The following is a 16,048-nucleotide window of genomic DNA, read 5'->3' as shown; positions in this document are numbered from 1 at the left end:
GGCTGCGGGCGCAACAAACAAAAAAATGACCATTGCACATTACTACTCGATGTGGCATGCGCGTTTTCTTTTTCTAATCTTATCAGATCTGATGGAAGCATCACCGCCTGTCGCTGCACAAGCCACCCCGCTTTCAGCCAGCCGTGCCAGTCTGACCCTGGACGCATTCCGCGCTATCGATATCGGCTAAACTTTTCTTGCGCTGCGACTGTCGACATCTTTGGCCCAGACGGAAAGACGCCGCTGAGGCTCAGGATTGCGCACTACCATCAACATGTCTGCATCCGTCACAGTAGAGGCGCCTCCCGCCACGGAGGCGGTGCCTGTCAAAGGCATGAAGAAGAATGGTATGCGCAACATTGGGAGCACTTGCGCCACACCACCATCTAACTACCTGCACAGGCAAACAATGGCACGACAACAAGGCTCCGTTCCGCCCACGGGCAAACCAGTCATCGTGGGAGAAGCGTCAGGCGGAGAGGAAGGCTCTTGCTGCAGTCAAGGCAAAGGAGAAGGAGCTCAAGGAGGAGAAGGAGGCAGAGAGACAGGTAGGCACTGCGATTACTCCACTACACGCCATCTGTGGCTGACAACGAAACAGCGACGAGTCGAGGCTATCAAGACGAAACGGGCGGCCAAGGAGGAACGCGAACGCTTTGCCAAGATGGAGGAGAAGATGCACAAGAGGCGCGTCGAGCGTCTGAAGAGGAAGGAGAAGCGCAACAAGATGCTCAAGTCATGAGCGTAGGCAATGAAAAATGTGTGGTGATACAGCACAATCCAACCAAAAAATGCCGCTTCAAAGGAGGTCAGAAAAACACAGGCTGGCAAGAGCAGCCGCCCTGTCGTTTCGATATGCAGGATGGACAGGACATTTTCAGTCTATGCTGAAAGGCAGTATGACATGAGCCTTGGTTTTTCGGAATGCAGGCGCAAAAAAGGATACCCTGGATTTCATAAAGTGGATAGCAACTACCAATCATTTCCCACCATTTCCCGTGTAAACCTAGCTGTGTAGTGACAGAGATTGTCATGGCGTGCAGTGCACTAATTTCCTCCATCTAAAGAAAGAAAAGGCGGAATCATAGCTGCAAGCTTGGCAGTAGAGCCAGGCGCCTGTCTGCTCTATCTCCATTCACATGTTTGTCCTTTGGGGGTTAGCGTAACGAACCCCTGCAATGATACGCGACGCTCGGATGGCAGGCTTGCAACTGCGCAACCGCGCAACCACATCGTCAACTGGCTTCCCAGCCCTCGCAACCTCCACCATGACATGGAGGGATCGCTGCACTTACATGCAGGCCTGGCCGACCCCACGGCATTCCGCCCCACTCTCCGGAGCTCCAGCGCAGAAACCCGAGTGACGTCGGATCCCGTCAAGAAGTCGCAATCGCAATCTCATTCGCACAAGCACAAGCACAAGCACAAGTCGTCGCGTCACCACCACGACAGTCACGATGGCCATCATCGTCATGGCTCGAGTCGGCGTCATGCGGCCAAGGAAGTCATGCAGTCGGCTATCCAGATACAACCGCCTGCTAGCTTTGGAGACCTGCTGAGGCAAGCGCGCGGAAGTAGGGACACCAGTCCCAGCCATAGTCACAGACAGAGCGTTGCCCCAAGACAAGCCGAAGGGAGTGCAAGTGGAAAGGAGGAAACTACACCGGGAATCACCATCCCCCCGAGGAGACCGCTCCGGCCCGCAGATATAGAGCTAGAGGCAAAAAGGGTCGAGGCTAGAGAACGGTAAGTTTGCGTCATTGGAAATACTCCATATTCTCATGGCATGTCTGGAAGGAAACTCCTTCTAACATGTCTCATAGTGAGCTCCGTGCCGCCCTTCAATCCCTCTCGGACCAGTCTCTCAAGATCTCGCGCCGCCTAGACGATACATATTACTCGGTCCTCGAGAAAGTATCTGTGCTGCAGCAGACAATTGGTACACTACACGAGCTGTCGGGCCTCACCAGGGAATTACACCAAAATTTCGAAGCAGATACTACAGAACTCGTAGAGGATGTGACTGGCCAAGTTGAAGCGTTCGACAACTTCGAGACACAGCAAGAGCAAGTCATCGGCCTCGAGGAGCGGATCAAAGCAGGAAAAGAAAAGGCGGATGCTCTGACTGCACGACTCGAACAGGCTAAAGAGCATGTTGACGCCAAAACCAAGTCAGAAGCAGAGTGGCAGGCAAAGAACACCAGTATGGATACCACGGGATTAATTTTATTCAGTCAAGCTAACAAATGTTCTTAGATTGTATACGTATCTTCTGGAGTACCGTTGGCATTATAGCCGCCGTCTTCTTTGCTTTTGTCCTCTTCCATGCCTCCCGACCAGTTCCTGATAATGTTGAACAACATAATACCAGATTGGATCCAGTATCTCGAGATACCATTTTGAATGCAGACATACTGGACATTGCAAAGGAAGCAATTATAGGGCCACCAACACTCGAACGTAAACCAGTCGTCGAACTGGATAATGCCAAGCGCATTCTCAAGGACGACGAGCCCCTCCGTGCATTCGACGAGCTATAATATTTCCTATGGTTTTAGATTTCAAAGATACCCTTTCTTTTCCAATAGATCAAGTTATTCATCTTATACCGAACTTTAAAACTTGCACATATTTCTTCTCCACAACCAACAGTCCTAGTCCTTAATGCCACTCTTTGTCACCAAGCAACATCATACCCATGCCCTTTCCGAACCCCACCCCCCTTAGAAACTCTTCCCATCCAGCAAATCCACCTTCACCCCCTCCAAATCCACATCCCGCAACATACGCACATTGATGCCCGTAATCCCCGGCATAAAATCCTCGTCTTTCGACCGCAACATACAGGATGACCCGCACGCCCCGCAGAAGTAATGACCAACTTTTTTCGTAGCAAAGGAATAGCACTATACCTTACATTAGCCTCTTCCTCCTCTTCTCTTCCCCCACAATCTCGACTTCTCCGGCCTCCTTTTTTTCCCCACGAGAGGTATGTGTATGGGTAGAAGAAGGGTGGATAAACATACCTTGAACTCCTCTAACCCCCCCTTTTCAAAAACAATCCGTTCGTTCGGCACATAAATGAACATATACCCGTTTTTCGCGCAGATGCTGCAGTTGCACTGCTTGATTACCGCGTCTGCGGCGTCGAGCGGTGGAGACGTAGTCACGGTGTAGGTGAAGGCGCCACAATGGCAGGATGCGGTGTAGGAAGCTGTTGGAGCGGAGGGGGAGGGAAGGGTAGGGAGGGACATGTTTGCTGCTTTGATTATATAGGTTTTGGTATGTAGAAGAGGAATTGAGTGGTTGTGATGAGAGTTTTTTTTACAGCTTTGGTCCTTCTATAGATATACTTATATATTCGTCTACAAGCAGCATTACTCGCTTTTCAGGCAATCACTCAAAAAGACAACCAACCAACCAACCAACCAACCGGTCCCCTACAACAACTAAATTCGGTGAGTCACACACAATCTGCAACCTGTGCATCGTGCAGATTCCCCCAGTCAGGAAATGGTGGGGTTATCTACTTACTCGTTCCTTGTGGCTTCGCTGCTCGCGAATCCATGGCGTGGAATGGCGCCACGGACATGGGGCGTAAAGGCTAGCTCCTCAGCTGACTTCGCGTGCGTATCGCGTCGCTATGGTAACAATACGTGAAGGAGTCATTCAGTTACACGTTTGCTCGGGCTCGGTGTCGAAATGAGCGCGCTGGTTTGTCATACGTACGGTGTTGAATCAAGGTTTGGCTAGGCTGCTGTGCTTTTTGTACCGTTCGTTTCGTCTACTAGCTGACTGCATTAAACTATGGCAAAAGCATATTGAGTTGGTCATGCAATCAGTGTAAGTTCTCTTTAAACGACAGCACCAAGCCTTGTATGACCCGATTTTAGTTTCAAATATCAGGAGCAAGTATAATTAGTTTGATATTGTGAAATATCTTGACTTCAAGCATCTAGCACTGTGGCAACTAGTTTACAAACTACAATTAACAGGGCCCGAACATCGGTTTGACCAAAAATTGTCCGTAAACATTATGCCCACAGTTGCGGTACCATCATGTAATAGGCAAGGAGTGATATCATACAAATCTTACCGATTATGTAGCAAAGGGCACTCAAGCACGGCACTATGTTCAATAAGATTGGCAAGGCAAGGCAAGGCAGAAACCTGCATACTTATCCTGGTCTGCTCCGTGCAAATGGGACAAGTGAATACGGGTCTTTCGTAAAACTGAACGGCGCATTCAATCGCCTTTGGATAGCTCAGCGCACGGTGCAACGACAAGCAACGACATACCTTGATACAGGGAGAGAATAAGACAGGACGACTTCACGAAACCTAAAGGTGATCAGCTTAGAAAGTGGGTGCAGATTATTTTTGTTACCATAAAGTAGTCCTATGAAAATGGCCCGGTGGCAGCTCAGAAGTCCTTATCCCTAGCGTACTTCAACGCCGCAATACTCCGATCTAACCCTACTGTGATATACATGATAAGCAACGTAAGCCCGAACCACAAGGACACTGACCCACGACTGCCTAAACCCATAAATTTATGCCAGATCGCTGGATGGAAAAGCAACGCGACCCCAGAATGGTGGCACTGGGGGGAAAACAATCAAAAAAGGAGGTACTGGGAGTCTTACGTTTAGATGAAAATGTCCAATTCGTGTCTCTTGACCTGGTCTTCCTCAAAAGCCGGGTATGCCGGAACCATGGCATCAGCATTCTGAACGTATGCGTCGTTGTAGATGCGCCAATACGGCTGTCGGACTTTGCGGGCTGGATGGAACAAACCGGCCCATACGTAATTCATGACAAGCGGAGTGCCGATTGCGTTGCGGACGCCCTCGATGGCTTCGATTATCCTGTCGATGACGTGAGGACTGGTCTCGAAAAGGTTGGGCCAGAGAAGGTTGAGCAAGTGAATCATGGCGTCTTCGCAGTCAAGGCCAACACAACCCAGAGCGACGTGTTTGACCACGGAAGCGGCAGTCTGGCGATGCACTTGGTCTCGGTCGATCAGAGCATCTTCCAGGAGTGGTGTGATGGCATAGACATAATCCTTGGCCATCTCGCCAATGTACTCAAACATGAAAGACAGTGACTTGAGTACACCGTTCTGTACGTTGAGCTCTGGTACACGGTATTCGTTCATCAGTGCGGGAAGGACAGTGAACGGCGCGCAAGTCTCAGCAACAATACCAATAGCGACAGCTGTGCAGACACGAGACTGACGCTCCTGGACTCGAAGGTTACCAAGAAGGGTGGCCAACACATCCTGAGGACCGATAGCCTTGGCAATGTAGCCAAATGTGTTGTTGGCAGCACGACGGATACCCTTCTTGTGCGCCTTGAGCATGTCCAGAAGTTCGAAGCAGATTCGCATCCATTCACGAGGGTTGACGTAGTTTGCACCTCGGTCGGCAATACGTCCTACAAGATCGATAGTGTTTTCCTGCACCTTTTCGTGTCGATTACGAAGAATGGGTGTAAGTCGAGGCAGGAGATCTTTAATGGGAGGCTGCATGGCATGGAGACCAACGACTGTGACAATAGCGCGAAGAGCGCCGAGGATCGAACCAAGAACCTCTGGGTATTCTTCACCAAGGTATTCGTAAAGAGCCTGTGCAAGCTTGATGAGCTGTGGATCCTCGTCACACTTCTGCATGACAAAAGTAATACGGGAGATAAGGTCTGCAGCTTGTTGGCGAACAGTGGCAGACTTGTTGTTGAGCCTAGCAAGAACTGTCGCAACAATCTGGGGAAGATATGTCTTCGTCCGCTCACCGAGTGCGTTGACAACAGTAGCGAAACCATCGATGACAATAGGGTCCTCAATGGTCTGATCCTGGAAAGCGACAAGCACACCGTCAATGAGCTGTTCCTCCAAGCGCTGATCGACGTCATGAGCGCCCAAAGTGCTAATAACTTTATCGATAGTTTCAACAGTCATCTTGCGATATGCTTCGTTCTCATCCTTCATGTTGTTCACAATGCGGCCTACAATCTCAGAAACACCAGCCTTTTGTGCCAGGTCCACCGTCGTGTCCACTACTTGGCGGTAGTTGCGCTTGTCGAGAGCCATACGTCGCACCCAGAAGTGCTTGAAGAATTCGGGCAAGACGTTATCCTTGAGGTATACTGGAGTGACACCGGCTGTGTTTGAGCACTGAGAAACGACCTTCAACACAACCTTTTTCATTTCCTCATCAGGCGATTGGAACTCGCGGATGACAATCTCCATAATCTGACTGGTGTAGTAGTTGGAGTATTCCTCGTCCATGAGCGGGATAACGTAACCCACAGCCTTCAAGAAAGACGCGAGGGCCTTGCCACGCTGGCGGCGGGCTCCAGTCCAGAGCGGGTTGAGAATCTCGTCGAAAGATTCGATACCATACGGGCTGGCAGCCTCGGCGAGTGCGGCAAGAGCTAGGGCTGTAACCATACGGACCTTAGGCTGCTCATCGTTCAGGTTCTCGCCAATGCAGTCGACAAGTCCCTTCAAATGAGGCAGAATAGCGCAGCCCATTAGAATAGGAATCTGCTGGATAATCTTCACACCAGTATGGCGGGCGTGCCACGACTTCTTGGATCGGCAAACGGCTCGAAGGAAGGGGAGGAGGGCGGGTATACCAAGAGCAGACGCGACAACGGCAAAGGCTCGAGCGGTGGTGTTTCGGACGTATTCGTCTTGGTGGTCAAGGTCAGGGCGCATCGTACTGATCATATGTGCAAGACCAGCAGCCTTTGCAAGGTTAGAGATAATCTCACGACCTTCGACACGTGCATAGTAGTCTTGGTCGATGAGGAGGGGTTCAATGACGACAAGAATCTTGTGTACGTATGGACGAACGAGATCGTCGAGCTTGTACAGGACACGGTCAATGACCTTTACAAGCAAATGTCGTTCTTGGTCTTCCAGTGTCCGTTCCATCAGAAGTGGCAGAATCTGATTGAACAGAGCTCCGGCACCAAACTGCCTAGCATTGTCTGTAAGTTGTCGAAGCGCGGTCTTTCGCATGGGTGGTGTTCCGTTCTTGACTTTTAGGAGCAGTCGCATGATTTTGCGCTCCTTCAACTCCTCCACTGTCATTTCGTTCTCGTCGGCACCGTCTGTGAGTTTTCCAAAGTATTTCATGTCCTCATTCTTGAAAAACTGCAAATCTCCAACACCCGGGATTTCTGTCGGCAGCTGCTTGCCCATGGCAGCCAAGCTATTGTCTACTTCTGGAATCAAGAAACCCTGATATCCGGTCGGGAGAGCCGGCATGCCTACTGGCCGACGTACTGGCTCATAACCTGGTGGTGGCTCGAGGACCTTGTAGCCTTCGGCTTCACCTGGGAGCATCATGTCGAGCTGCTCATCGGACAGCGGGGCGTTGCGGCTCGAGATATCAGTGCCAAAGGCAAAGGTTGGAGCAATTGGGTGTGCACCGTTCGCGGCGGGAGCAGGCGTTGCAGCAGCCGCAGGGGCTACAGCGGTGGTATCCCAACGTGATCGGGCTGGTGCAGCAGCTTCCTTTGTGTCTTCTGGTGCCGGCGACCATCGCGAGCGTTTCTTGGGCTCTGCCCCTTCTTCCTTGACTTCTTCCTTGGTGGCGGGAGTCTCGTCGTCTGCGACTTCATCCCATCGTCTGCGCTTGCGAGTCTTCTTCATCGGAGGGGTTTTGTCACCGTCGACTGTGGCGGATTCATCGTCTTTGAGTGTGGGTTTGTGATCGAGGACCTCGCTGCCTCCAGAATTTTCCTTGTCTTCAATCAGTTTCTTGACACGCGCCTCCTCGCGTTCCAACTCGCGCTGCTTCATGACGTCCTTGTATGATTGGCCGCCATCCTCTCCGTCCTTTGCAAAGGGGTCAGCACGTGTCGGGGAGAGTGCGCGGTCGAATCGTCTCCGTTGGTAGTCGGTTTCGCGTGATGCGATCTGGGCCTGCTTCTCGCGGCTGTCGAGGATATCGTCCTCACCCGCGTCGCCGTGCGCGAACTCGTTCATCATCTCCTTGGATGCCGTGTATTGTCCAACGAGGCTCCGGCCATTGAGCTGGACATCGTCCATGTCGTCGTCTTGGTCAGTGACGGCGATAGAGCTGACATAGTCGCCAGTGTTTCCACCATAGAGCTCCTTGTCAGAGGGCTCCATCAGCGACTGCTTGTTGTTTGACGTATCCCCATTAGTGGCGCCATTGGCCCTTGAGTTTCCTGCGCGCGGACCGGCCATATTTGCTGCAGGTTGCGTGACGGCTGGGGGTGATCGGGGGTGATTGAGGGGATGGCAACAGTAGGCCGCGAGCTTCTCTCAAGTTTCGGCGGCCTGTTTAGGATTAGCGTGGTAGCTTAGTCATCGTACCAGTCGGCTCAGTGGTGTGAAAGCATGCGACATCACGTGTTTGTTGCAGCCCAGACTTTGGCCAGAACATTAGCGCTTATGAAAAAGGTGCATGGGCTGCGAAAACAAGACAACTGCATTACCTCTTTCCAGCGCTCACTTCAGTACGTAAGGGCATACTACGCCTACATACACTACATGCATGCATGCAATGAGCGGGAGCAGGCGGTTCGCCCGGGCCTTGCGGCACAGCAAGGTAGGAGTAGACCTGCCTCTTTGTACTAAGTATGCCAATTGCATGGCACCCTAGCCCACCTCTTACAATCAATAGTGGTAGTATATTGGCAGCATAGCCACCTACCAGAGAATACGTCTTTTTTTTTTGCACCATCAGCCAGTGGAAGACCATCGGTTTCCGTGACGTGTTGGTGTGGAAAGCGTGGGTGGAAACGCTGGCTTACCATAGGTTGCACTGCGGACGGAAGAATTTGTGAGCGTGCGGAGCCGACGCGTTGCTTGCCCCAATGTCATGACAATCATTGACGTCTTAGACAAGCGTCTGAAGCGTGAGACGAGAGTCTTTTCTGGATATGCCTGGGAGGTTCCGAGCACCTTAGCGGCACCCGGCCCTATTCTCGCCTCTCATTTGTTGGGAGCCACCGATGATCTTCTCATCTTCTCAGCAATTCCGGAACGCTTTTCGAGAAGCCGGCGTGCTTTTTTGTGTGTTTGTTGTTTTGGCGCTCCCCAGCATCGTGGCCCACCTTGCAAGGGTCAAAGCCGAGCATTGGCACAGGGCTACGGGCAATGGTCGTCATGCAATTAGGTGGCTTGTTGATCGCCCTGGGACTCAAGACTGCCCCAGCCTCGTGAAAGACACTCAGCATGTGCACACCGCCAACACAGCCGCAGCTGCTTCGTCATCATCAGGATACCTCGTAAATGAACCATTGAGTGCATGCCGCTACCACCCTCGACTTCTGAGATTGGCATAAGCGTCGTACTCTAGTTTGCGCGCAGACGTTCAGCAGCGAAGCGTACAGAAGCAGACGACGGGTGCTAAAAATACGTCTCACGTTGCCACGCTAACCATGATCCGCCGAACTACATTGTGTGTGGGCCTTGCAATACGGGCCCTAGCAACGAATGACGGGGGGGCGCAGTGTCGTGCGACCCCGAGCTAACGGTGTGTTACGAAGCTGCCGGCTTTCTCAAGGGCTTGAAACGGATACGTCGGTTGTGTGCTACCCTGCCAGCCACGCAGTAAGTTCTGGCAGGCCGAGCCCGGGGATATTGGTTGAGTCGCCGCATGCTACTGATAACGACCGTCGCCGTCCCACATGGGTTGAGAGGTGGTTCCTGCCTCTCGCTTTATTGAGCTGCTCGTGCCCGCGTGCCCGCCCGACCTCTCTCATTATTCTTAATATTTCTTCCAGGCATCCCGCCCCTCGGCTAGAACAGCCTCCAGAAAAAATGGCGGCTGTGGCGCGCAACTATCCCCAGGATGATGTTCATCCACTGCTTAGGCATCCCCGGCCAATCAAGAGGGATCCTGCCAAAGCACATCGCATGCTCGACTTCATCGCAGGTTCAGAGGAAGCATTGAACAGCCTACAACGCGAAAAATCAGTAACCACACGATGGCTGGAACGGCCAATGTACGAGCAACAGCAGACTTCCCAGGTAGCAGAGCAATCAAGCCAGCCAACGGAAGAACCAGTACCAGAGGCGGTGCAAGTCCAGGAACCATCCAAACAAGAGCCGGCTCTACACGTTGTGGATGTTCCCCGAGAGACCCCGACCGATGACAGCGATTCTGATCTCCTGGACAAATGGACCAACCCGGACAGACCAACGTCGACTCTCAAGGCTGACACAAGTTTGAGAGTGCTACCAGACTTGGAGCCCATGTCAAAGCTTAATACGTGTTTTGTCAAACAACGACCACAACCACTCACACGGCCAGTGTCTTACAACTCGCAACATCTACTTACACCAGAGTGGACCGCTTCACCGACCACCTTTAGCCCCGAAACATCAGGCTCACGGTATATATCGTCAAGTCTCGACAGTATGGAAAAACCAAGGAGCAGCATCTCTTCCCGGGACAGTTACGAGTGCGAGCAAGTACACCCTGCGCTACGAAACCGTCAGCCTATGCAAGAAACAAAGGACACACAGACGGGGCGTCCCATCTCATACCATCCCCAGAGTTTTACTTCGCTTGACAGTCCACCACTGAAGCAACGCCCACGTCCGACCTCTTTTGCGAACTATCACCAGCGCGTTCGTTCCGGAACCAAGATTGCCTCCTCACGAGGTCTACGAAACAACAGCTATCCCGCAAATTCTTCAAGGCCGGTATCTGGCATTATCCCCAAGACAGTTGCCGGGGAGAATATTGAGAATGACACCAGTTATCAATGCTTCGGAGATGATGAAGTTGGCCCTCCTACGCCCATGAAGTCAACGACATCAACACTCCCATCACCATTAGCATTCTCAGCAACTCCCGCAATCCCAGTCCGCAGCCCCTTTGATTCCTTCGACAACCTCGAACAGAAGCCTAAAGAAGAGAAGCCAAAGCCAGAGAAGAAGAACAAAAACCGCTGGTCCACCATTCCCCAAGCCTTCAAGAACTTCGGCGCACGACGCCGCGACTCCACCGCCGCCCAACAAGAGCAACCCAAATTCGCCACCGTTGTCGACGACATCCGCAGAATGAAACTCACAGAGGAAAACCTACACACCTACGACTCAGAATCCACCCGCGCCTCCGTCCTCTCCAAACGCCAATCCGCCTTCGATCTCGCCCCCACACCCGCATACTCTCCCTTAAACGCTTCCACCACCCCAGCTTCTCCTCACCTCGTGCCTCTTCCCGCCCCCTTCGCCCCCTGGACCACAAACGCACCACCCAGTCCCGCAATGACGACCGCCGACCGCCGCCGCAGCAGCGCCGCTTCACTCTCCCCCAAGCAAAAACCACTCGGTCTCGCAGTCGACATCCCCCACCAAACCCGACCCTCATCCATGCACTCGTACTCTTCGCGTCCTCCCACCACCGCTACCACCTCTACTGCAGATGTACCCCGTATCGGCACCCCTGCTTCGCGCCGCAACACACCCGCCATCGAACGCACCTGCATCCTCTGTAAGACTGTAAAGTCGAATGCAGAGTTCGTGACTCGTCGTATCACGAAGAATTGCTGGCATGAACCTGCGACTTGTGTTGAGTGTCTGCAGGGCTGGGTCATGGAGTGTGCGAGAGGCGCAAGGGGGATTGAGGGGTGCACGTGTCCCGAGTGTGGGGAGGGCATGGCGGGAGAGGATGTTTTTGCTTTTACGGGGATTGCGACGCCATGAGTTTGGACATGGTTTATTCTTGTATTTATATCCTCTTTTTTATCATTCTTTTTCATTGCTTGAGGAGTTTAAGCATGGGAAGAGTTCTTCATTCTTTTTTTATTTCTTTTGTTTGGGGGGATGGAGCGGAATAACGATAATGAACTGGAAGGGTGGGAAGGCCATATTGCTTGTGTCTTTTTTTTCGAGGCATTCGTTCTTTTTTTTGTATTAATGTATAAAATTAGTAGTTTTGATGTTCTTTTTTTTAGGGGAGTCATAGGGTGATAATACTACTACTTGACGTATGGAAACAAATTACATAACATTCATGATCTTTCGTATTCCACGCCTCAAATCAGAAAAAATGATTTTGCGTCACTAATTTCCCAAGTGACGCTTTCTCCAAACATGATTTGCCATGGTTTAACCATAAAGAGTACCTAGTAGCGTGTTAGAATATACAAATAACAACTGAGGGGCAGAGACTACCCTAAGATGCTCGAGCCGTGTTGGTTCCGCGTCGATAGCGATTACTAGTAAGGCGGGATAATGGCCGGTGAGACGGCGGACGCAAGAGTCAATATGAGGCTTAAAATCAACTAACCTAATTGCTAGCACGCTTGCCCTCTGCGGAGTGTTCATCCCAACTCGGACAGCATGCCATGCCATTCAGACCTTTACTCTGGCACCTTAATTGTCTCATAACCACTTCTCGATCGAATGGATGGGCCGTAGAAGAAAAGGACCCACGGAATCGGAATACATGCAACAGAAATGAAACCCAATAGACTTGTAGCCCATTCTATCCCTAGACCTTTGTACATTTGTAAGGTAAACAACGGCAGAGCGGCGCCAAGGAGATACCGAACAAGAGCATTGGCCGCCATCGCACTGGCTCCGTAGAGAGCTTGATAAGTATCAAGCAGGTATGCAGTTGCAGAAATAAATATTGTCGAGTTTCCCCATGCAAAAGGAATTGAAGCGATCACAGGACTCCACCAAGAGATTGTTGGTTGAGCAGTCCAACCAAACCAAAACAACGCCATCGGTACACCGAAGCAAGCCGCCATTGCAGGATAAAGACGATATTCTGGGGCAACTATCCCACCCTTGCCGGAGATTTTGGACTCACGAACACGGGGTTGATAGAAATAATGATCACAAAGTAGGACCGTAGGTACGGCCAAAGCTCCACCAAGCCCGATGGCGAGGAAGACCAACCCCGAGGGAATCGTGCTGAAGTTGTAAACAGATCGAAAAATAAAAGGATAGGCCGCCATAAACGCAAAGACGACCGAGAAGTTGAACCCAGTGTAAAGGCTGAAGAAGCCGACGATTGGTTCAGAGAGTAGCATATGCAATGGACGAATGAGTGTTATGGTGAAGAATCGTCTTATTTTGGTTGATGTTGGTGGTCCAGAGGGAAGTGGAATGTTCTGCCGTCGCGCCCTCTTAGAGAGAATACTTGCTTTGTATGTTTCCTGAGAGAACGCAAGCACAATCATTGACAGGATCGCAAAGAATATTAAAGTCCATTGCGTCCAGCGCCAGGACATCTTGACGGTTACGAGGGAGCCTAACACAGGACTATTACAGATTGTGAGAAAGAAGTATGTAACCCGAAAAGAATGCGGACCTAGGTACTTACCCGAACGCCGGGCCCAGAAATGGTGTCATGATGTAGAGCGCCGATGGAGCCGCTCTTCTTTCAGGCACAGTTAGGTCACCAACACTTCCCGTACCAATAGCTAACGAAGGGCTAAAAGCCATTCCGGCGAAGAATCTCATAACGCATAACGTTTGTATGTTTTGCGAGAATCCAGCTCCCACGGTGAAAACTGCTGCCAGGGGCGTAGTGACTGCGTACACAATGTACCTTCCATATGTTTCGGAGAGCGGAGCAGCGATCAGAGGTCCAAACCCCAGTGCTAGAACATACAAAGACTGGGGTAAGAGTGCTACTGTAGAGCTCGTGTCGAACTTTTCCTGGACGATGGGATAGGAAGGTGTATAGATTGATGCCCCTAAGGTCCTATGAATGATGGATTAGTGTGAGGTCATTGACACAGTGATCATTGGAGTTTTTTTACGCTGTAAAGGAAATTATGGCTGGAGGAACAATATGGAAATATCGCTTCCAGTTTGGCCAATTAACTGGGTTATCTGGATCGTTTGGTCCGCTCCAGTCTAGAGGGTTTGTCATTGTTACGATCTCTGGATGAATTGGCTCAGTTGCAGGTGTGCCCCCGCGGACTTTCTCAGGAATCATGACTTCTACAATTGGCTTTGGGTGCCAAGGCAAATAAAGTTAAGAATGAAGCTTGCAATTGAGCAAAGGGTTGGCGTTCTCTGAATTATAGTTACATCGCGATTCGAGCCAGGTCCCTAATTGCCGAATAGTGTCCCCCAGTGCATGATAAGATTCCATATACCATTTCATCCGTGTACATCGGTCCTATTCCTCGCTATTTTCTCGGGGTTAGCAGGTGCAGCTTCCGTCCGTGCGTGTAAATCCCTCTTGTCGGTGCGGGCCGTATCTCATCAATGCGGGTAGGCGGTGGCGGGGGTGGGGGAAGAGCGTTAGTGTGCTGGGCTCTAAGTCGGGTAACTTGATATTTTGCCTGCACATACAGCTGATTGAAGCGTAAATGAGCCAAGCTCGAACGATGGGCGGGTCATTACATGCAACCGCTTCTTGGCATCGTCCGTTCGCAATCTTTGATCACTACCAGATCCGATGTACGCTACACCCATAATGTGATACTGTGCTACATGGCACAATTAATTTATATAAGCCACTAGCAAGAGGGCTGATTTAACCTAATCTTATTTTAGATAATAATACACGCTAGTTAATATTTAGTATAGCCGCCCTAAGCTTCTATTATAGCTTAGCACCTGTCGCCTATCTTTGTAACGGTTCGAGTACACACTGAACTAACATCCGAAAGGGATCCGAACATGGGCACGCACTAGCCGAGGGCAGATCTGCTGATATAAAACCCCACCTTCTCCATACCGTAGCTCGATAGATTTTTGATATCCTTTCGTACAAGGCCTATAGGTGTCTATTCGAATCAAGGCTCGTTTGATGTCCCACGCACTCCCATATGCCTCTGAGTGACGCTACTGCCGATACTGATCCGAGTAGTCTTGCCTGCGCCGTTACAATCTTAGCTACTAGATTTTCTAAATATTCTAGAACAATCTACTTCTAAGTCTCTATTTTAATAACGTGGAGCTAATTATATAATTATTACTACCTATTTATAAAATCTTTTTATTCTTTAGTAAGCTAATTCTTTATCTTATATAAAAATAAGCTTTAGCTTTATCTATATCTATCTATCTATAAGAGGTAAAATTCTCTTATAATAACTCTCTACGTTAACAAACCTTTACTTCTTTTTCTAGAATAGTGCGAGCTCTTTCTGTAATGAGCTGCGCCCGTAAGTGAAACACGTGATTGTATCACGTGTCCTCTTCACACCGCTCAGTCACGAAACCTTATTCGTACGAAAGAACCTAAGGCAGGAGCACAAAGTGAGATACGTCGTACGATAGCTTTACTTTCTTTCATCTTTCTTCTTTTGTACTATAGGTTAATGCAAACTGGTTCGAAGGCCTCTTCGCCCTTAACAGTATCTACATTAAAAAAAGACAAGTTACTTGTAGGCGTGGTTGAAAAGAAGGAAATCTGTGCTATTACTAATTAGGTAGAGATCCATCCGATATAACGCCGGATTGTGAGACTTTAGCGTCTCCATATACAAAACTTGTGCCATGTAGCATAGTATGTTCCGATCGGCTTTTCTAGTCCTCTTGGGGAAATGTCTGGGCCTACTTGGTATTCCGCCTTCTCCCTCCGACTGGCTAGAACGCATCATTTCCTGACGGTCGCTAAGCAGTATCACCGAGGTAGTGCCATACGATACAGTCGAGTTTACCACTCTTGTAGTTAGGCATAGTATTTTCTGCTATTGCTGTGGCCGTGAAAGTAGAGTAAAGGGAGTATCAGGGAATATAACGAAGAACTACTCTACATCTCATTATCTGAGTTCTAGCTACTAAATAATCCTAAAACATAGGTCTTAGGCTAATATTCCGCTTCCAAAAACTCCAACTGCTCAGTGTACAGAATACCCAACTCCGCGTAACAGAGACACGCAATCAGTCTATCAATCTAACCGAGGTCAGTCCCTATATTGCTAGTTTGCCATCAGAACCCCCTGACATGACCGGTACCATTTCGGCCCTGCTCTCATGATATAGCCTTCTTGGCAAAGCAATGCGCTTTGGCACCTATATACAGTTAGGAAAGTATTTAATACCCGAGAGCTATCCCGTTTTTGTTTAGCAGGACTTCGGATA

General features: G+C 50.2%; 6 protein-coding genes across 6 annotated transcripts; 3 read left to right on the top strand and 3 right to left on the bottom strand.

Annotated features, from left to right (window-relative positions):
- Nucleotides 1-999, top strand: COCSADRAFT_37974 (uncharacterized protein). Its single transcript, XM_007702851.1, has 3 exons — nt 1-347; nt 403-548; nt 602-999. The coding sequence occupies exons 1-3, from the start codon at nt 275-277 to the stop codon at nt 740-742; spliced, it is 360 nt and encodes a 119-aa protein (XP_007701041.1). The 5' UTR covers nt 1-274; the 3' UTR covers nt 743-999.
- A 508-nt stretch (nt 1,000-1,507) lies between these two features.
- Nucleotides 1,508-2,540, top strand: COCSADRAFT_92137 (uncharacterized protein; the record flags this gene model as incomplete). Its single annotated transcript, XM_007703164.1, has 3 exons — nt 1,508-1,746; nt 1,824-2,203; nt 2,257-2,540. 3 exons carry the CDS (start codon nt 1,508-1,510, stop codon nt 2,538-2,540), a joined length of 903 nt encoding a protein of 300 aa, XP_007701354.1.
- A 183-nt stretch (nt 2,541-2,723) lies between these two features.
- Nucleotides 2,724-3,254, bottom strand: COCSADRAFT_93240 (uncharacterized protein; the record flags this gene model as incomplete). Its single annotated transcript, XM_007703163.1, has 2 exons — nt 2,724-2,906; nt 3,027-3,254. The coding sequence occupies 2 exons, from the start codon at nt 3,252-3,254 to the stop codon at nt 2,724-2,726; spliced, it is 411 nt and encodes a 136-aa protein (XP_007701353.1).
- Nucleotides 3,255-4,648: 1,394 nt separating this feature from the next.
- COCSADRAFT_27554 (uncharacterized protein) lies at nt 4,649-8,221 on the bottom strand (the record flags this gene model as incomplete). Its single annotated transcript, XM_007702756.1, has 1 exon — nt 4,649-8,221. One exon carries the CDS (start codon nt 8,219-8,221, stop codon nt 4,649-4,651), a length of 3,573 nt encoding a protein of 1,190 aa, XP_007700946.1.
- Nucleotides 8,222-9,687: 1,466 nt separating this feature from the next.
- COCSADRAFT_37970 (uncharacterized protein) lies at nt 9,688-12,002 on the top strand. Its single transcript, XM_007702850.1, has one exon. The coding sequence runs from the start codon at nt 9,803-9,805 to the stop codon at nt 11,693-11,695; it is 1,893 nt and encodes a 630-aa protein (XP_007701040.1). The 5' UTR covers nt 9,688-9,802; the 3' UTR covers nt 11,696-12,002.
- A 352-nt stretch (nt 12,003-12,354) lies between these two features.
- COCSADRAFT_93102 (uncharacterized protein) lies at nt 12,355-13,880 on the bottom strand (the record flags this gene model as incomplete). Its single annotated transcript, XM_007703162.1, has 3 exons — nt 12,355-13,264; nt 13,326-13,709; nt 13,768-13,880. 3 exons carry the CDS (start codon nt 13,878-13,880, stop codon nt 12,355-12,357), a joined length of 1,407 nt encoding a protein of 468 aa, XP_007701352.1.
- Between the last annotated feature and the right edge of the window lie 2,168 nt (nt 13,881-16,048).

The sequence above is a fragment of the Bipolaris sorokiniana genome (assembly GCF_000338995.1).
Source record: "Bipolaris sorokiniana ND90Pr unplaced genomic scaffold COCSAscaffold_9, whole genome shotgun sequence".
Taxonomy (NCBI): Eukaryota; Fungi; Ascomycota; class Dothideomycetes; order Pleosporales; family Pleosporaceae; genus Bipolaris; species Bipolaris sorokiniana.
The sequence above is the reverse complement of the archived record's forward strand: the minus strand, read 5'-3'. Positions and strand labels throughout refer to the sequence as shown.

What these genes read in the sequence shown, in the direction of transcription:
- COCSADRAFT_37974 (XM_007702851.1), top strand. Translation starts at nt 275, where the DNA reads ATGTCTGCATCCGTCACAGTAGAGGCGCCTCCCGCCACGGAGGCGGTG. An exon ending in CAAAGGCATGAAGAAGAATG is followed by an intron (nt 348 to 402) that starts GTATGCGCAACA and finishes CTACCTGCACAG; the next exon opens with GCAAACAATGGCACGACAAC. An exon ending in AGAAGGAGGCAGAGAGACAG is followed by an intron (nt 549 to 601) that starts GTAGGCACTGCG and finishes ACAACGAAACAG; the next exon opens with CGACGAGTCGAGGCTATCAA.
- COCSADRAFT_37970 (XM_007702850.1), top strand. Translation starts at nt 9,803, where the DNA reads ATGGCGGCTGTGGCGCGCAACTATCCCCAGGATGATGTTCATCCACTG.